The sequence below is a fragment of the Lithohypha guttulata genome, assembly GCF_036872675.1.
Source record: "Lithohypha guttulata strain CCFEE 5908 chromosome Unknown scaffold_2, whole genome shotgun sequence".
NCBI lineage: Eukaryota > Fungi > Ascomycota > Eurotiomycetes > Chaetothyriales > Trichomeriaceae > Lithohypha > Lithohypha guttulata.
In genome coordinates, this window is record NW_027042751.1 from 4,274,942 (window position 1) to 4,295,322 (window position 20,381).

Consider the following 20,381-nt stretch of genomic DNA (forward strand, 5'->3'; position numbering starts at 1 on the left):
CCGTCAATTCCGCCAGTCTGCACTGGCGTGCACTAACAAATGGTTCTCGCTGTGTTGGATCATATCGTGTTCCGTCGAGCCCTATCGTGCCTTTTAGCTCAATCCTTCACCTGGTACTTTCTGGAAAGTGCCTCCTTTCGAGCCCTTGTTCAACCAATATACTTTTCTTTGCTCTGCAACCATTCTCGTCGTCTCTCTTCGCAGTATCCATGAGTGAGATGTTGAGGTTAGAACTAGCTTCCGCCAGAGCTTACATACCGAAGCAACCCGTGTCATTGGCTCTGCCTCATCGATTAGGAGGGTACGAAATGCGTCCTTGTGAATGCTCTGGAAGATGGGAGGAGGATTTAGGCAGGAAGATCGGTGATTCGAGCCATGCTGGAATCTTGGAGATTCTAGAGATTCTGGAGATTCTAGATCGAGGACGGAGTAGCGGAGTGTGTAATGTGGGAGCTTTTGTATCCTTGAGGCTAGTTGTGCGTAGAGGAATTTGAGGCAGAATGTGAGCGCAGGAAGTGGTGGTGGAGGCTTTCTGATGAGTTTGTTGAGATTGTCCTACTTTATAGTGACGGTGAAGTGAAGACTTGGTGATGATTGCAGTACGCCCAAGGTCTCGCTTTCTGTCCCCTTCGTTTGTAATTAGAGCGTGCGTAGTAGCTGTCGAAAATTTTCAAATTGTGATTGTCAGTACCCTACACCAGATCGAGGTGCGTTCTAGGTGATTGAGGAATAGACTGACGTCCCAGTCACTCTGTAGCAGCCCTCAAAGTCGTGCGTGGAGCTCGTCAATTGCGAAGCTGTTCTAGTCAGTCCTCGTGAAGCTTAGCGACTTATCATATGGCTTCGCAAAGAAGTCTACTGCCAGTCGTCTCACGACACTCCCCTACTGCAACTATTGTAAGCTTTACGCTTGTAGCAACAGAAGAGTGCGTCGGAAACACAGTGTTCATTTCTTCCCCTTCTTTTTCTTTTTGCCTCCACCTCCTTGCTGTGGTTGACTCTGGGTCATTTGTGTTGCAGTTTTTGCTTCTGGTATAGGAGCAGAGTCAATATCCATCTTGTCCCCTTGGGCTGGTCCTCCGTTGGTGAGTGCTTCTCCTCCCCCAATTGCTACTCCTGCTCCTGCTGTAGTCTCTGCACCATCCTCAGTGGGCAGCTCTATCATTTCGCCCTTCGCTAATCTTCCAAGACCTGACATCAAGCGACCAACTTCAGCAGCTTTATCTGTTTTGTACTTCAAACATATACCACTTTCTGCATGGTATGTCTTCAATATCAAGGTAGCCGCAGGCTCTCTTTTTTGTCGGGCATTTTGAGCCTCACCATTTGCGTCTGTGGTGCTGTTGGCAGTTGTACTTGGCTTCGTGTTCCGTGGTAAGGAATATTTTGTGGTTACCCTCGTGGTTTGTGGGTATGCCTGGATGAGCAGCGAGGACTGGTGTAGATATGTATGTAGATTGGGAAAGTAGGTCATCTTGTCGCCAGCACCATGGAAGAATGCTCTTAAAACTGGCTTCTTGTACTCTTCCTTTTTGGCAAACTCGATATCTGTGATTGTGTGGAGTAACTCAATCGTTGGTCGCAAATCTCAGGCTCTGAGTGTATGTAGACTGGACGGCCGTCGGGGCATTTCGATTTGGTGGTGTTTTCACGCTGCTTGTGCGATCGGTATGAGGTGAGGTAGCCTTTGGGAGTGGGTCGTTCTTTACTAGTCTGTACTGTACGTGCTCAACTGTCTTGTGCTGCAAAGGTGGAAGAGCGGGGATCCGCCTCTGTGAGATTAAGGCTCTCAGGCGCAACTTTCGTCATATCTGTGCTTGTGCCACGCATATTCGACTGGGTAATGTGAGCTTCTCATCAGCTCAGGACTGTACAAAGGATGTCGACTAGACTATGCACCAAACCCCTGTTCGACCCGAGCTGTTTGCGATGTCAACCTGTCAATCTCGTCAGAAAGTGTGGACCTGAAAACACCAGAGTCTCTACAGCGAGAAAGACATTTGGCGCACGCTTCTACGCAACAGATGCGCCCAAGCTCAACTATGTCGTCCTTACTGGTCGATCGCTGATCTCACTCGATGGTCCAGATGCCACAGACTTCTTACACAACTTGATTCCAGCTCCTGTCCTGCCCTTGAACGATGCCTCTGGATCCTGCATTGCGACTGCTTTTCTGAATGCCAAAGGCCGCATAATTCACGATGCCTTCCTGTACAAACCGACGAAAACTGATAGTCATCGCTGGTTTCTGGAGGTTGACGCAAACTCAGCTCCTGCTGTTCTGAAACATCTCAAGAAACATAAGCTTAGGACGAAGGTTAAGCTTCAGCAGCTCTCTTCAGAAGAGGCTGCAGTCTTCTACCTATGGCCCAGATCATCCGATCCTACCAGGACCGAAGGTCTGGTCTTGCGACAAGACCCAAGGCCGAAGATGGGCAGACGAGGTTACCTGCTTGGCGAAAATGCTACTCAAAGGCTGAAAGACACATTGGGAGAGGAGTCCTCGAAAGAAGAATACCACTGGGAGGACTACATGATACATAGAATTTTGAATGGCCACGCAGAAGGTCCTATCGAGATCCTGTCGGAACATGCTCTTCCACAAGAGTCAAATTTCGACTTCTATGGTGGCATCGACTTTCACAAGGGCTGCTACCTTGGTCAAGAGCTAACCATCCGAACTCATCATACCGGCGTTGTTCGAAAGCGCATACTACCCGTCCAGCTGTATACCGACGAGAGACCCATATCGAAAGACCAAACAAGACCCCAATACGATCCTCTTACTTCTCTACCACAGCCCCCCCACGAGGCTAATATAGCAAAATGTGGCGCAAGGGGTAGGTCAGCCAGGAGTACTGGGAAGTGGCTAGGTGGTTATGGGAATATTGGTCTGGCTTTGTGCCGCCTCGAGACTATGACTGACCTGTCTCTGACTGCTGAAGGCTCGCAATTCAATCAAGAGGCTGACCATTTTGAAGTGGCCTGGCAAGATGGAACCTCAAATGAGAACAATAGTGTGAAGGTAAAGGCATTTGTCCCACCGTGGCTCAGGCAGGCTATCGATGACTCTGTAAAGGCACGTTCCGAAAGGAGCCAAGCTCGGCGGAAGAAGGATCTTGAAGACGATGACGATGACGAAGTCGACTGATATTGCCAGACCTCTCCTGTCGATCTCTGAAGCAGCTAGACATTCCGTCTCGCGTCGACATCATCGTATCTGCAGCAACTGCTGAAATCTCTGCCGTTGACACAAACTCGACGCGTACCAGACGCTCCGGTATGCTCAAGGTCAACCTCGTGATTGAACTAATGACGTTGGTCAATGGTGGCCGTAAGAACAAACCGCATGGCTTCAGGAAAGCGAGCAACCAGGTGGAGATCTTTGATGCAAGCAGTGTCAGGACATTGTGCATTGCACTCCAGCTTCTCAAAAGCTGCTTGCAGATTGCTGCCGCGGAGATTGGCCAAGCTTTTGTTGGAACCACACAGAGTGAACCAAGCTCTCGGGAACGCACGGGTAATGCACTGAAATCTGCATCCCACACGCAGCTAAAACTGAAAGCTAAAGCAAAGCCAATCAGATAGCTTAACTGACGTACCCCAGGTCATGACTTCCCAGGCGTCATAGCCTGAACGGTACACAAATGCGCGATTTACTCTTGCTTCTGCCCAACTTCAAAGAGTTTGGGGATGACTGCCTCGAGAGAGCAGTTCTACCTCGACTCTATTCGCAATCAACCTCACCTCACTTTGCCTACAACAAAACCTCGCTTGCAGCAGGTTTCCTGTATTATCTCTAGCTCTCGATTCCTCCTAGACCTGTATTATTCATTGTGTTGTAGCAATTCTATTCGAATGGAAGTGCTGGTAAACATCGACAACTGGATCGAATACACGAACTGTAATTGTCTGTCACCTCGTAGACGAGAATGGACCTCCTTAGGCGCATGTCCATCAAGCCGGAGCCAATCGACGAAGATGCAATAACACAACTCAGTCAGCAGCGTCGCAAATCGTCTTTTGCAGCGACTGCTGTGAGTGACGAACCGGTGCTTCCCATACCCATCAGGCCAACGATCGAGGTCTTTCCTGGATCTACCTCTCGCCAGCAAGAGACGTTGCTGATTTCTCCAAACCCTGCAACGAAAGGATTCGTTATAACCTTCGCTAGAAGTGGAAAGCATTTCTTGACCTCTGCGACACCTTCAACATCTGGTCCCGGACCCTCACACACAAAGCACGTCTATGGCAATATTGATCGGTCCAAAATCGAACCACGAAGAAAGAATAGCAATGACATCAACTCTGGAAAAGAAAGCACTCGAATCTGTACACTGTCCCGCGACACTTTGTCCCTACGTAAACGCCATCAGGTTGACGACCCATACGTCAACAGTCGGTTGGTGGAGATGGAGTTCTCTGCTTCTACGTGGCATGTACACGAACTCAAAGCAACTATATCTTTACTTTCGAAATACGGTGACACAAGCCCCATGGAGCCTGTGACTTTGAGATGGCGAGGGCGCAGGGCAAGTCTCGAAGGTGTTCTGGAGAGAAAGAACACACCTGTTGCAGTTTGTGCAAAAGGAGATGAGACAGAGGAGGGAGAGTACGTTCTCTATGTTGCGCCAGGTATGGATTTGTACATTTGCTCGCTGGTAATCATGGCTACCGACGACCGTATTCGCCGAGGTAGCGATGATAGTGGCCGTCGAGGAAGTCAACAAGAGAGAAGGAACAGCGAAGCTATTCAACATACGGATTCCGATAACTCCATTCCACATATCAAACTTGACGAGCGGTAGAAACGACCAATGTCTGATACTCCAAAAGAATCCGTTTGCGGGGAGTGTCGCCCTTGGTGGAAGTTCTCCGCACTCCCATGACGATTGTCCTTACACAAAGACGAAGTAACCACTTATTATGATACCAGCAAGCAATGTAAGCGTCGGACAAGACTTATACTACATATTACAGGCTTGCCCAGAAAGAGCATACACCCTTTCAGAGAACTTATTTCAGCAGCCTCGTTATGGCTGAAATCGACAGTGTTCTTGCTTTGAAAGCAGCTGAGGCGTCCACAAAGGTTACAGTTGTCCCTATCGATTCAATATCATATTACACCATCCTCGAAGGCCCACCCGATGGACCGTTGGTTGTCCTGATCCACGCCCTAATGGCAAACCACCGTATCTACGACAGCACAGTGAATACTCTTCACAACCTAGGCTACCGAACCCTTCGTTACGATCACGTTGGCCACAATCTCACTCCCCCTCCCTCAGACCCCAAACTCAATAAACAGGGCGCCTTCCATTTTGACACTTTCTGCCACCACCTGAACAAGATCATCACAACAGTAACCGCAGACACCATGCCAGCAGCCATAATCGGCTGCTCCATAGGCGGCGTCCTCGCCCTCCGCTATCACATGCTCTACCCTCCACCCCCAGGCCAGACCACAAAGATCCTCTCCATGGCAGCTCCTGGCCTCAGCACACTTCCCGGAGCAGCATATAAATGGAACCCTCGCATTGCACAGTGGCGGCAAGAAGGCACAGTCACCAATCTCGCCACACAAACAATCAATCGCTGGTTCCCACCTTCCACAAACTCGTCATACACCCACGAGCAGATCCGGTCCATTGTAGAGTCCTGCACACTAGACGGGTACGAGATTTGTGCCTGGGCAACCATGAACTTTGACTATACAGATCAGCTCGATCAGATCAAGGATGGTGAGAACATCATGATTCTGGCCGGTTCTGAAGATTCGAACATCGGACCGAGGGAGGTGTTGTATGATGCAAGTAAGCGTATTCGGGGAAGTAGATATGTTTTGCTGAGTGGCGTGGGCCATCTTCCGCCAATGCATCCCAAGGAGTTTGAGCCTGTTTTGGTGGAGTTTTTAGGTCGAGCTACTAGGTAATTGACGTAGCAGATGAGCTATTCGTTACTTACGTGCATTAAGCAGAACGGAACAGCACGACTGTGTATCGAACATCGAGTGATTATGTTTAAGTAGTATCTATTATATGATTTTTGCATATGTATGTGCTATCATTAACTCTATGGTCGTCAAATTTTTGTTGTGCCGGTACTGGTAACCCCCCAAGAAACATAAGAGAGAGAGAGAGGAAATCTCATCAACGATGGTACTAACTAATGCTGAACAGTGCATGAAAATCGAACAACGAACGAATGCCAAAAACAAATGCAAGTTCCTTAGAAAGTGAACTGCATCAGACCAGGGTTTAGCACCAACGGCATCAGGAAATGGAAGGCAACCAGAATAGCCAGAGGGAATATCGCCGTAAAGTCTGTGATGTGCCAGCCGAAAGGTACGAACTGCCCGACTGGTCCGACACCACCAAGCACAAGCATCACTATGGTCATAAAGACACAGAAGATGAAGGTGAACTTGAATTTCTTGGCAATGGTGGGAATTTCCTTAAAGAAGGTTGTTTCCGTGGCTTCCTTTGCTGTCGCGCCCCAGGACATGTCGATGCCGCACAGATGGCACAGCAGAGCTTGTGAGACGTGTAGACTGATGCCGCCTAGGAAGCAGGTGAGCAGGAGGAGCCATTTGAAGTTCTCCCATAGTGAGCCTAGGATGCTGCGGTTTTCTGTGCGGTAGCGTAGGACAGCGAGAGAGACGGTACCCAGGGCTTGGAAGACGACGATGATACCGAAGTAGACTTTGAAACTGTCAACGTAGTATTGGTCGAGATGGCCGTTGAGCCAGCCGATGAGGAAATAATTAGCGACAGTTAGGATCCATGCAGCACCGATGGCGAAGTATGTGCCGACGTAGGATAGGATAGTGATCTTGGCCATTACCGACATGTTGCTGCCGATGAAGCGGCGAAAGAGAGGAGTGAAAGGACCACGGACTAGCCAGTATCGGAATGGGTGGAAGATGAGCTCACTGCAACCATACGCGTATTTCTCCCATCGGGAGAGTTCGTCGTAGACAGTAAGGGAGACACCTTCCTTGAAGCCATCGCCGAAGACGGTGCTGAAACGCAGGATGTAGCCTAAAGATTGTAGACGTAGAGCCATGTCGAAATCTTCAGAGACTGTGTTCTCAGCCCAGTATTTCTCAACACCATCTTGTTCATAGGAAACATCTTGCACAGCAGACCAGCGAAGAATAGCGTTGTGTCCTACGAAGGGAGCAACGTCACCGTTCGAGACACCGAAGCGGATAGCCGTGTAAACCAGGTTAGTGAAGAAAGTGATACCTTGTTCGAAGAAGGAGGTGGTGACGTTCATAACACCTGAAGAAAATTGGATGATAGCGACTTGCGGTGATTGCTCCATCTCGCTGACAGCATCCAGAAAACAATCTTCGGGGACACGAGTATCGGAGTCGATGATAAGTATGTAGTCGCCAATTCTTAGATCTCCCTCAGCCCAGGTACGGCCTTGATCGTCGTCGAGAATTTGACCCAGGCATTGCTCGTAAAGAGCATCTTCATCGTCTTGAGTCCAACCAGTCTCACGTTGGACGTCTATCATGGCGTCCTCAATACGAGCACTGACATTCATAGCGTAGTTCATGTTTGAAGCTTTCTTGAACTTGCCAGCTCTGACGAAAATGTTTTTACCTTCACTATCGCCTTTTGGTAGATGCTTTGGTCGTGCAACCCAACCAATGTTGTTATCCTCGTAAAAGGTACGTCGAGCCGCAGCCTCGTCCGGAGGAAGTAGCTGCATACCATCGTCATTGACGAAGATATTGGCAGTGCCGCCCTGAAGCTCGTATGTTGAGATGGCTTTCTTGATAGAGACGATGGTAGGATGGATAACAGCTTGCAGACCCTCTTTGTACACAGGACATTGGACGGTCACATGAGGTAACGGTGCGCAGATGCGCTTCGGTGCTTGACCTGTGAAAGACTTGGAGTTCTGTACAACTTGCTTGACCGGGCCTATAGTCTGGGCAACGCCGCTGATTAGCGATTGGAAAAAGAACCATCCTATCCATATTTGCAATGGAGTGACCACGAGTAGTGCAAGTCGGGTATACTGCTTGTCAACTTTGACCTCAATCGCCAGCCGACGCCAACCGATGCCAAGAGTGAAGACCACCAGGATACCGGCAAGACCGACCAGGAAAGATTGGTAGAGCATAGTTGGTCGTGGCTTCTCGACTGCGAGCTCTTCATCAGAGTCGTCCGGTCCCACCTCCTTGGTATCCACCATGGCAGGAGAGCGGACCTCACTGTAGTTGTTGAGCTTTTCATTGTTCTCGATCGCGTCCTCTAGATCTTGCTTGGAGTCTTCCAGCTGCCAGAGCATTTCGACGAGGTGACTCTCGATCTTCTCAACTCGGCGTATGATATCACTTGGATCGTCCTCCCAACAGACCAGCATGCCGACATCTTTGATAAAGGCTGCATAATGATGCTTTTTGCATCGCGAGAGGCTGCCAATATTGGGCAGGACCTGAAGCTGAAGCCCGTTGTTCAGCGGAACGAATGGTAGGTTGTATTCTTTCAAAAAGGTTCGGATGACTGCTGTTTTTACTGTCATGGCAACCTAAGAGTGTAAGTATAGAGTCGATGACCTGGTGTGCGCAACATTACCTTGACGTTAAGCTTTCGTACTTCGTCGAAGAATCCGAACAGTTGCTGTGACAGTTCTGGCGGCTGACACACGAAGTCATTTTTAGCTCTCTTCAATACCACGCCCTCTGTTGGGGCACCATCGGTCCACATTTTTTCTATCTGTCGCTGTCGAAGGTACTGTATCATAACTTCACATTTCACAGCTGTGGTTGTCGATAGTGCCACACTGGACTCCATTGACGTTCTGGAGGAGGACCGTACATCGGTTTGTGAGGTACGGCCATAAGGACCTCCAGCGGCAGAGCCTGGACGTGTTGACGTTGGTGTATTGTTGTATCTTGGGGTTACTTCCGCGGGTGACGATGACCCAGGGAATATTGAGGTTGTCATGGCGAGCTCGGTGCTGGTAGCACGAGGATATGCTGCCGCTTGAAGAAGTAGAGATGGAAGAAAACCAACGAGTGAGGTGCACGTGGAAGTGCAACGAATGTGTGATCTTCACCCTATCTGGCTGTATACCTCAGGGTCAGGGATACAATCTGAATGTTTGAAACAAAGACAGAAATAGTGGGAAAGTGTCACATTTGAAAGGCCGGCTTTGCGCCACAAACACAAACCCATACCCAGGTTCATGGCGAAGAGTGAAAGTGGGTCCTGGTTCATCACAGATGGCGGCCGTGCTGGACATCTGGCTAGACCACCCATGCACGGACAGGTACTAGTAGTGTCGACGAGGCCACACTGAGCCCACAAACGGGGTCGACTAGATGGTGTCTTGCGTCAACGACAAGAACAAGTCTAGCTCAGTCAGCCTAGTAAGGTGAATGTTGAAAATCAGCATGATGAATCTCTTTTGCTTCACGCTAACATGAAGCCGCTGACGGTAACCAAGGACTCGGTGAAGGTTCAGTCATGGGAGACAGGCACAGGCTGCTAGTGTAGACATCGTGCGAGATACGACAGCGAAGGTTTGTGACATCTCAAATTAAAGCACAACAATAGCACTTCTGCGTCCTTGGTATACTGATCGGTGACTTACTCTATTTGGTGTGGAGTCGAAATCGAATGTTTCCATGTCACTTCGAGCGAGAACTCGGGTGATCTCCTGAGACATGTTGAGGCCATTCTGGCAGGTGAACTTAGCTGTACGAAGCGTTCATGCAAGCATATCCGCGCAGGAAACGAGATACTTGGGCTGGATGTCGATTTCGAGAGGAAGCTAAAGAGACGAGGCGGTAGGTCGTCTCTGCTGATTGCGCTAGAACTCGGACTAAGCTGCGAGCATGGTCAGACTAGGTGGTCAAATTGCTGAGCTCAGCCAGTACGTGCACGGAGAATATAGCGCCAGATGACACACGGCTCGTAGCCACTATCGAGGATGGAGACTAAGGTTCGACAGTTCGTGCCATGGTCGGGGGGTAGTGAGAGCAATTTCAAATAGGATCCAGAGTGAATTGGCAAGAGCAGGGGATAGTGAAATCTGAAACGCCAAGACGAATGAGGTCGCGCCTGCAGATCGAGCTTCTCGTGACTCGCTAGCGCACTTTGCGAATTCGGAGATGCTCGCCTAATGGTCCGAGCCATCCACAGCTGTTGGTATTCCATTACCGATGAGGCGTCTATACGAGCTTCCTCGGCCCAAGATCTTGGTTCTGCAACGGATGCAACCTCGAACGGCATCTCATCATGAAGAGCAGCTGGTTCTACCAGTATGGTTACTAGTGACGTTCTGAACACAATTTCAGCGCGGAGATGGGAAGTTTGCAGGTGCGAAATCGCCAAAGCTAAACCATGCTCCGTTTCCACGACTTGTGCCTGGCATGAGCGTAGCGCCGCACGGTTCACCCTAGACGATTTTTCAGGAAAAGCAGACACAGCTGAACCACAACGATGGTCGACTCCATCAAGCCTGCTAGTGGCCAATCTCTGCTCAACCATCTGTCACCGTCTACATCCTCGGTCCTTGTGAAGAAAATTACAGTACGACAATGTCGCACAGCAAAGTTATGATATCGCAAGTCGTGCGCAAGCTAATGCAGGTACTGTGATTGTCAGAACACTAGTAGCAGATCTGCGAGCGATCTTGCACTCGCTTATTTGGTGCGAGTCAGACTTCGACTTTGCGTAAAAATACTGAGGACATCTCTTATGTCAGTATGAATTGGCGCCACACCGGCACATTTCAGACACATGGTAACTGCACAACGACCTGCAAAGGTACTGGGTACCGCCAGACAGCTTGTGCATCGCAAAACATCTCCTTTCCTTCTGGAACATCGTTTACGGCGCTCCACTTGATGTCACCATTCCTCCTTCAAGCTGCACGTGTCGTACAGCAGCTCCGAGTTGCTACCCGTCAAATATTTGCAGCAACCAGACAGACGGGTTTGGAGTCGAGTCGTGATTTTGGACCAATGAGACCAGATTTTGACCATACATGATTAGACTTTAAAGTATGTTTACGTTTTTATTGCCTGTGAGAAAAGAGTCCACCAGTATATCCAAAGCTCCACTCTAAACTCAGACATAAGGAACCACGACCATGACCACGACCATCGATGGTGGACGTGGGACCCAGGTATACGGTTCTCAGCCACCAAGTGGTCGTGCTGGGTCAGTCCTTGAATGCTATCTCGGTGAGATCCAGACTATGTCTCAACAATTAGTGCCCACGGCTATCACTTGTGGATGGAGTTTACCGCCAAACTCAATCATCATGCTTCAATAATGCTCAATGCTGTCTGTTCTCATCAATGTCCACAGTACCCATTGTGTCTCCTCAATGACAGTTTGATGCAATGCATCGCTGGTGAAGGCAACTTCCTCTGTGTCGGAAGTCCGAGCCTGAGTATCCATGATGTGGTGTCTACCCACACACGCAGCTGAAAGGAGGAAGAACCAAGACATTATGGAAGTCTTTCATGCACTATTGCGCAAGTATGTCAGAGGAGCCAAACGAGGTCAGCATACCGTTGGGTTGCTTGCAGATCCGGTGCGAAGACAAGGACTTTGCGAGAATCGTTGATAAGCATGCCCTTATGATCAGCACCTCGATCGCCACATCCTGTTTTCACATTAGCAATTATTTTTCTCGTTGCGTCCTTGATATCAGTATAACTCGTGACTACTTGCGATAGCCCTTTGACTTGCTCGCTCACTTGACCTTTCCGATACTCAGACGAGCCTCCCACCAGACCGTGCGCCCTAGTAATCGTTCGTCTCAAGGTTTGCCATCCATGGCGTTTAGCAAGAGAATGTCCTCGATGTTCTCGAAGGAGAGTACCTCGTCTCCAGGCGCTGAGATCAGACCACCTAGTTCAGGTACCCAACGCTTCTTCCATTCCCGAGATCCATCTTCAGTGTCAAGGATTTCTTCGGAAAAGTCAGGACCGTCAGACAACCCATTCGCAACTCCAGCACTGTCCACGAATGCCTCTGTCACACACCTACCGCCTGTGAAGCACAGTCCGCCCACCTATTTCCGCTCACGGCGGATGAAGAAGGGGACTGTCGAAAAGCCATGGCTGACAGCCACCAAAGACAAGAAGCAAAAATGGCAGACCATCATCCCACTGGCCGGAATTTTCATCGGGTTTGCCCTTGGGGTTTACATGGTATACAACGGCTGGATGTCTGTGCCTGAGCATCAGTACTGCATGGTGTACGAGGACGATTTCTCGAGTGGTGCGCTGAACACCGACGTCTGGACCAAGGAGGCTGAGGTCGGTGGCTTCGGCAACGGCCAATTCGAACAGACCACTGTCACAGATGAAAACGTTTACATTCAGGACGGCATGCTTACCATCAAACCAACCTTGCAGGATGAGAACCTTGTGAACGAGGACAACGTTATTGATCTCACTGCAATGGGCATCTGCTCGTCGGACCAATGGAACAACTGTGTTGCAAGCACAAATACCACCAACGGTACCATAGTTCCACCAACCAAGAGTGGTCGGCTCAACACAAAGAAAGGTGCAGCTATCACATATGGACGTGTAGAGGTAGTAGCCAAGATGCCCAGAGGTGACTGGCTTTGGCCTGCAATCTGGATGTTGCCAGTAGACAACACGTATGGTGAATGGCCTTTGAGTGGTGAAATAGATATCGCCGAGTCCAGAGGGAACAACTATACCTATCCAATGGGCGGCAACAACGTGATCAGCTCAACCATGCATTGGGGTCCTAACCTTGGAAACGACGCTTGGTGGCGAACATACGGCAAGACAAGTGCTCTTATGAGCACGTTCTCCCAAAAGTTCCACACTTTTGGCTTGGAATGGAGCGAGAAGTACATATACATGTACCTCGACAGCAGATTGCTGCAGGTCATGTACAACAGGTTCTCAGAGCCTCTCTGGAAACGTGGCAACTTCCCACTTTCAGACTCAAACGGCACTTCGTGGGTCGACCCATGGACACAGACTGGCAATCCATCCACACCATTCGACCACAAATTCTACCTTATTCTGAATGTGGCTGTTGGTGGTACTAACGGTTGGTTCGAGGATGGCGTAGCTGCGAAGCCCTGGGTGGACGCGTCGCCGAGCGCTAAGAAGGACTTCTGGAACGCCAGAAATTCGTGGTATCCTACCTGGACGGAGCCAGAGATGCAGGTAAAGAGCGTACGGATGTGGCAGCAAAAGGGGTACAATGGCTGTTAATGAGTGACGAAAAAAATGTGGGTGGCGTTCGTTTTCGATGGATAGGCACACTGTATTTCCTATGTTGGTGTTCAAAATACGTATAGATAACGACGAGCCAGAGACGTAAATGGCGAGCTCACCTTATACAACCATAATAGAATTCATGATAATGACACAAACTTGGCCATTGGCTTTGAGTGACGGACGTGGCTGTTAAGAGGCTATCGTGTTATCGCATATTGAGACTAGCTTTTCGGCATAACTCCGGAAAGGCCTTCACAATTTGTTGGCTTGGACAACTTTTTATGAGTAGAACGAAGAAAGTCAGACAGTGCGGGCACATATCTTGACTCAGAAGTACAGACAGAATGTCTATGACACTAGCGACGGCATGGGTGAGGAGAGGCGTCGCTGCGGAATTCCCACACAAATATGAGGTGGACGAAGCAGAACTGGGTCGCATTGAGAAACTCGCTCGATTACAACTCGCAGACGCACAAGAAGATCTAGACGCTGCTCAAAACGATATTGATGGTGAGAACGAGGACTCGGAAGACGACGATGACGAAGCAGGCGTACCCACGGGCATACAGAATGGGACGCCCGGAACTCGAGGCACCACCACAGACAACGACGATGACATGAGAGAGTACAACCTGTCAGATTATGACGACGACGAGGTCGACCAAGAGACAGGAGAGAGATTCGCCATGTTCGGCAACGTTCGGTCTTTAGCATACCACCAATTTGGCGAAGAGGACCCCTACCTTGTTCTACCAGAAGGCGAAGACTCAGATAATGAAAGAGAAGAGTTACAAGTCCTCGCTACAGACAATATGATCCTAGCTGCAAAGGTCGAGGACGAAGTACCGCACCTCGAAATTCTAGTCTACGAAGATGAAGCAGACAATATCTACGTCCATCACGACATCATGCTACCAGCTATACCTCTTTGCCTAGAATGGCTCGACGTACCAGTAGGCAAGACAAACGGTGACAAGAAGCAAGGGAACTTTGTAGCTGTCGGCATGATGGGTCCCGAGATCGAGGTCTGGGATCTTGACGTGGTAGACAGCATGTATCCGGCCGCAATCCTAGGTCAACAACCAGAAGAGAAGGAACAGGAAGAGAAATCAATTTCGAAAGATTCGAAAAAGAAGAGCAAGAAGAAGAAAAAGCCCAAGCCGAACGATTCTTACCACGTGGATGGTGTCTTGTCTCTCTCTTTGAACAGACATCACCGCAATCTACTTGCTTCAGCATCCGCAGACGGCACCATCAAGCTATGGGAATTGAATACCGGCACCTGCGCAAAATCATACACGCAGCACGGCAAGGCCAAAATCACAAGCTTAGACTGGCATCCTAGCCCTGAGCGTTCCACAATTCTACTGTCCGGCAGTGCAGATACAAAGACAGTGGTAATAACCGATATGCGTGCCCCTGAAGCCACAGCCCCCACGTGGCAAGTGGAAGCAGACATCGAGCGCGTCAAATGGAATCCACACGACCCAGACTTCTTCTACGTAACGACCGAGGCAGGAACAGTACACTACTTCAACTCGAGGACACCACCAGCACCAAACGCACCAGGCATAAGTAAGCCTGTATTCACACTACAGGCCCACGACAGTGCTGTTACAGCTTTCGACATCAATCCTCTTGTGTCGGGCTTTCTAGCCACAGCTTCCGAGGACAAGACCGTCAAGCTATGGAATGTAGTAGATAACAAACCCTCAATGGTCGTCTCGCGCAATCTTGATGTCGGACGCGTCTTCAGTGCGCAGTTTGCGCCGGACAACGAGGTCGCATTCCGCTTGTGTATAGCTGGCAGTAAAGGCAATGTACAGGTGTGGGATACGAGTACGAATGCAGCTGTACGAAAGGTCTTTGCTGGTAGAGCGCAGTTGCCAGCTGGTGATGATGTGAAAGAGAGGTTGGTAGCCAGCAGTGGAGGTGGTGGGGGAGAAGACGAGGAGGAAGATGAAAGCGAAGAAGAAGATGTGGCAGAGGATGGAGCTGGACAAAATGGGTGGGAAAGTATGGAGGAGGATTAGCAGAGTTTGGAGTTCTTGATGAACATGTTCAATGTCTCAATGATTATGTACATGATACCTCGTCAGTCTTTCTCGAAGCTTCCCATAAAGTGTGTCTGAACGACTATGACGCTTTTGCTTGGTTCTGATCTATGATGAGTGGGTTTGAGATTTCCACTATCTATAGCAGCCTCAACCTGTTCCAAAACATGGTCTGGAATGTATGTAACCCAGTCTCTGTGTATATTGATGTCCATCCTATGATGTCGGTTTACATCTTGCAGCCTGCTGACCTGTATCGTAGGCTCAAAGATATTCTTCATCGAACTCTGCTCTTTCAAGCCTTGAAACGTAGCCCGCATTTACAAGCTTAGCCATATTATAGAAGTCAGTGTCCTTGAGTACCTCCTCGTCGTCCTTGAGTAGACGTCTCGAGACGAATTGTTCTGTCTGCGGGTTATATTCGTGCTCAAAGCGTGTATCGAAAAGCTCCATCTCGTCGAAATTCGCTGGTCCGTCTGACAAATAATCCTGATAGAGTACCAACTTGATTTGCCAATGGTTCTCTTCAGCAGGATAGAGGAACTGCTTACGCTTCCAATTCCAGTCTCACAATTCGTACTTGATTTTTTCATAGGACATAAAGCCTGTAGGATCAACACAAGTGCTGCAAGTTAGGGAATGAAACCATGCTCGAATGGATATCCGCCCACAGGGACCACCAACGTTATAACTGAGAACGACCTCTTTCAGGTTGGGAAGTAGTTTCCTGTCGGTATGAATGAAAGCGTCAGGAAACATCTGGACACCTCTGACGTGCCTCAGGAAGTCGTGGTCAATAGGATGTAGCAGGTCTTCTCGTTGGTTATCCTGATGCTCAAAGACGATCGTTGTGCAGGACGCCAACATGTACAATGCTTCCTGCTTACAAAAGGCAGAAACTCGTAGCAAAGCTCCTTTGTAATCGCTGATGTGCGTGATTATGTCGTCTATAGAAACCGGTTGCAGTCTGAGTTTGCCTCGCTCTATGTGAGTGTGTTGCAGGTGGTAATGAAGTTTCAGTATAGCCCAGTCGAAGACGTACTTGTAAACCATACATCTGATTTCAGCTGGCAGGTCCAAGAAGTATGTTTCAAAGGTTTTAAGGTCCGCCTTTGGAGGGTTCATCATGCTAGTAACAGCTGTACGATTGGCAACCACGAAATTGACCAAGCTGGAATGAAGATGTGACGGGTGAGTACTTCTGGGAGAAATCTCGCTTGAAGAAGCCATGCTAGCCGTAACTCACGCGTCAATTTGAAGATGCTGGACCAGAATACATGAATTACCAAAAGCGTGTCGGGTAGAGCATTCTTCGGTCAAACGCGTCACTTCCAGGAAGGCACGCGTCTTCGACGTGTCGCTGCCTTGTGCTAAATCAACTTCGCTGAAAGTGGTGCTTAGCGATTAAGTCTTCCGCTCGGTTTAGAAGCTGAATATGGTCCTTAATGCTGGCCTCTCATCAACCAGTTCTTCCTCTTTGGATTGTCCATTTTCAACCTTGGTATCGCGAGAGTGAAGGTTACCAATGCCAGCTCCTGATACATATTAGATCATGCCTTATACTGACCGTCTAGTAGAATCCTGACCAGCTGTTGAAATTCTTCATTGGCGCACCCCGAGTTTTCCTAATTATTTTCCTATCGTCGACACTGATTACAGCATGCTACCAATGTCAGCCGAGCCTTTATGATACCCTTGAAGTACTTACAATCGTCTCGTCCGATAGTGAGCTCATCACAAATTGAGCACAGAGATAAATCTTGAATGACCTTGAACTTCTGCACAACTCATGAAGTGTAGCGCTCATACGTTTGACGTTGAACATTGTCATGTCGTACATTGCTTCATCAGCTTGAGGGCTTTGCAAAAAGACTTCGTCATAGAACATGCACCAGACAGTGATACTCCGCAGTTCCAATATTCTTAAAGCTGGCAGCTTTTCCAGCTGAAATGGTCGCAAGGAGAACTGCTTCGCGTCTAGCACAACTGCTTTGCTGATAGATCCTACGTAAAACTCCGGCATGTTCACCACCTTCTCAAGCGATCCAGCTACCTCCACTGTAGTAGCAGCCATCAGCAGTGGTAGGGTCTCGTCGCGGAGCTGCCGACAAGTCCTGACTATGTGATGGGGGAACAAGCATGAGCAGATTGCAAAGTCACAAGCTGGCCAGGACACATGAGGTGTACCACAAGACAACTTTGCAGCTTCGAACAAGTGGCTGTAAATCGTCAGTCGAATCTCTGCTGGCAAGTCAAGGAATCGGAGAGCGTTCGTTGTTGGCTGGTCCATCAGTGTCGAAGTGATCATCGAGCCGTCCATAGTCATTGTGAGTGCCGCTGTTTTCTTGGGATTTCGGAAGACAAGCACAAAGGAAGCTAGATGTGATCGTGACAGAAATCAACAAGTATATCGATATGAGAACGGGTTACATTGATGCTGCGATGAGCTTGTCCCCTCATATTACAACAAGATCATCTTGCGCTAAGCTCGATCTTCGATATACATATCATCGTTCAGAAGGAGGTCAGTTCGGAATCAGGACTCCGGGTGCACCTCCGCAAAAGTGGATCTGAGCATGATCAGATAAGATAACGGAAAGATCCGTGTCAGCAGTCTACGGGTGTCTCTGGAATACGAAAGTGATCAAAAGCCTGCTACCACTTTATGCCATTATTAAAAACATGATATGACGAGCAGATCCTGTGAGGTATCATCGTCGTCCCTTAAAAGATATGGAAACCAGGTGTGGCTAGCCGATAGAAGAACCACTGGCTCATTCCCGAATAAATTAGGCTGTGTAAGTACCTGGATTGAGTGAGACCACGGTTTTTTTGGTGTTGTTCAAACATGAAAACTTTGGGGTGAAAGTCGTGTAAAGGCGTTCAAGGATTACCTAAGATGAAGGAGCTTACGAAGTTATGATATAGATCAACTTGAAAACTGGACGTCTACCAAAGTTGCAGAAGTAGATTTATGTGAAGAGGGAATAATTCTGCCATGGCCGCGATATCGATTGCTGTGACGATGCTCTATTTGTTTATGATCTTCACCTGTTATGTGAGAACACAACACAAGAGCCGAGCGTTATACCAGGCTAATATCAACCAGGAAGTCGTACAAATCATCTACCGCCTCAAATTCCACCCACTAGCTCGCTACCCAGGACCATTCCTCTCCAGAATATCCTCACTCTCAATACCACTCCAAGCCGCGTCAGGCGACCGACACCTCCACCAGCTTCAAGAACACCAACGGTACGGACCCATAGTACGAATTGGTCCCTCATCCCTCTCCTTCGCGTCACCAGCTGCCTTACGCACAATCTACCAGTCCAGTCGAGCTCAGAACCCGCTTCGTAAATCAGATTACTACAAGACTGTCGACGCGCCTGCTGGAGCCTACTCGACACATACGGAGATCAGTCGGAGGAAACATGCTTTCAGACGGCGCGTGCTCGATCATGCTTTCTCGGAGGCTTCGATGCGCCCGGCGGAGGAGTTTGTTCTTGAGAATATAAGGACGTTCTGTAAACTTCTTGGTCCGGAGTCAGACGGTGAAGGGCTGGAGTGGTCACGGCCTCGCAATATGAGTGAGTGTTGTACGAATTTTGCTTATGATGTGATGGGCGACCTTGTCTTTGGAAAAAGGTTTGATTGCATGACTAGTCCTGAGCACAGATATGTACCAAGGCTAATAACAGGGAGTTCTGAGCTGTTGTACTGGGTAAGCGCAACCGTGTATGCTCGACATGATGTGCTGACGTGGTAGGTCTCGCATTTACCACTACAGTTTATCGTTCGACCTATCTTGTGCTCACCAACACTGATGAAATGGTTTGGTGGTCAATTCGCACAGGATGAACATGAGTTCGTGGCTTATGCGTCGGCATGTGTGAAGGACAGGATATCAAAAGAGCACGAGAGTGATAAGGTCGTGCGGAAGGATATGATGTATTTCATCCTCGATGCTAAGGATCCTGTCACAGGCCAACCTTTCACGAACCAAGACCTCGACGCAGAATCGTCCCTGCTGATCGCGGCAGGCGGTGACACTACCTCCACGGTCCTCGCTGCGGCATTCTTCTATCTCACTCTGCCGACATCGGAAAGTGTCTTGAACCATGCACAAAAACAGCTGAGGGAGCGATGTTCGTCACCCTCTGATTTGACCTGGACTGAAGTCAGGAGGAACACGTACCTTCGTGCCATTGTTGAGGAGACGTTACGAATGGCACCAGCAGCCCCGTCCGAACTTCCGAGAACGATCCTGCAAAAGCCAGGGCTCGATATTGCGGGAGAGTTCATCCCATCAGGGACGACAGTTGGCTGCTCAGCATACGTTTTGCATCACAATGAGGAGGCTTTTCCATCGTCCTTCTCCTTCAGACCAGAACGCTGGATAGCTATCTCAAAAGAAGACACACATTCCACTTCAGCCACAACACATCTTTCAGAGCCATCGTATCTGCAGCATCCGGATCAGGTCTCTCGTGCTCGAGAAGCATTCTGTGCATTCAGCTTAGGAAGTCGAGGATGCGTTGGCAAAGCGTTAGCATATATGGAACTTTGTCTCACTTTAGCACATGTTTTGTGGGCTTTCGATTTCAGACGAGCTGAAAACGGTGATCGAATCTCGGTACGGTCGAAGACACAAGCCAACGCTAGAGGACTCGAGTGGCGTGAGTTTGAATACCAGCTGAGGGATGTTTTTATTACCGATCGAGCTGGTCCATTGATCAAATTTAGGAGAGCTCAGAGGCCAGGGGTATCATGAGTCTCAGATTTAGAATAGAGTTCTTGTGTCGCCAGACTCGTTACACCATTGACAGGCACAGTGAAGTTTACGATCTTGGTGGACCAATTGCAGGATGTGATCGAACCTGTTTGAGTACAGACTGAGTAAGACCGGAATTCGTGTGTAAGTGTTCCGACCCTTTTTGTTCATGGCAATCTCTTTTCCAGGCATATCGTTGCTCGTTCCCTCTGGGGTTGTCCGAGTGCAGCATGACACATCTCATTCTCTGTGTGAAATGTCTACTTTAAACAGGGCTGGTTTTGGCCTGTACAGTGTTAATGTCCGC

At 49.0% G+C, this 20,381-nt stretch overlaps 7 protein-coding genes across 7 annotated transcripts; 5 read left to right on the forward strand and 2 right to left on the reverse strand.

Moving 5' to 3' along the window:
- Nucleotides 1–1,879: 1,879 nt before the first annotated feature.
- CAF17 (ccr4 associated factor) lies at nt 1,880–3,151 on the forward strand (the record flags this gene model as incomplete). The annotated part of the gene is made up of 1 exon (XM_064898029.1): nt 1,880–3,151. The coding sequence occupies one exon, from the start codon at nt 1,880–1,882 to the stop codon at nt 3,149–3,151; it is 1,272 nt and encodes a 423-aa protein (XP_064756979.1).
- A 781-nt stretch (nt 3,152–3,932) lies between these two features.
- Nucleotides 3,933–5,932, forward strand: LTR64_003678 (uncharacterized protein; the record flags this gene model as incomplete). The annotated part of the gene is made up of 2 exons (XM_064898030.1): nt 3,933–4,612; nt 4,981–5,932. The coding sequence occupies 2 exons, from the start codon at nt 3,933–3,935 to the stop codon at nt 5,930–5,932; spliced, it is 1,632 nt and encodes a 543-aa protein (XP_064756980.1).
- Nucleotides 5,933–6,228: 296 nt separating this feature from the next.
- LTR64_003679 (uncharacterized protein) lies at nt 6,229–8,726 on the reverse strand (the record flags this gene model as incomplete). Its single annotated transcript, XM_064898031.1, has 2 exons — nt 6,229–8,547; nt 8,595–8,726. 2 exons carry the CDS (start codon nt 8,724–8,726, stop codon nt 6,229–6,231), a joined length of 2,451 nt encoding a protein of 816 aa, XP_064756981.1.
- A 3,086-nt stretch (nt 8,727–11,812) lies between these two features.
- LTR64_003680 (uncharacterized protein) lies at nt 11,813–13,240 on the forward strand (the record flags this gene model as incomplete). Its single annotated transcript, XM_064898032.1, has 1 exon — nt 11,813–13,240. One exon carries the CDS (start codon nt 11,813–11,815, stop codon nt 13,238–13,240), a length of 1,428 nt encoding a protein of 475 aa, XP_064756982.1.
- A 350-nt stretch (nt 13,241–13,590) lies between these two features.
- PWP1 (rRNA-processing protein) lies at nt 13,591–15,279 on the forward strand (the record flags this gene model as incomplete). Its single annotated transcript, XM_064898033.1, has 1 exon — nt 13,591–15,279. One exon carries the CDS (start codon nt 13,591–13,593, stop codon nt 15,277–15,279), a length of 1,689 nt encoding a protein of 562 aa, XP_064756983.1.
- Nucleotides 15,280–15,867: 588 nt separating this feature from the next.
- On the reverse strand, nt 15,868–16,530 carry LTR64_003682 (uncharacterized protein; the record flags this gene model as incomplete). Its single annotated transcript, XM_064898034.1, has 1 exon — nt 15,868–16,530. One exon carries the CDS (start codon nt 16,528–16,530, stop codon nt 15,868–15,870), a length of 663 nt encoding a protein of 220 aa, XP_064756984.1.
- Nucleotides 16,531–18,298: 1,768 nt separating this feature from the next.
- On the forward strand, nt 18,299–20,074 carry LTR64_003683 (uncharacterized protein; the record flags this gene model as incomplete). Its single annotated transcript, XM_064898035.1, has 3 exons — nt 18,299–18,890; nt 19,002–19,024; nt 19,091–20,074. The coding sequence occupies 3 exons, from the start codon at nt 18,299–18,301 to the stop codon at nt 20,072–20,074; spliced, it is 1,599 nt and encodes a 532-aa protein (XP_064756985.1).
- Nucleotides 20,075–20,381: the final 307 nt, after the last annotated feature.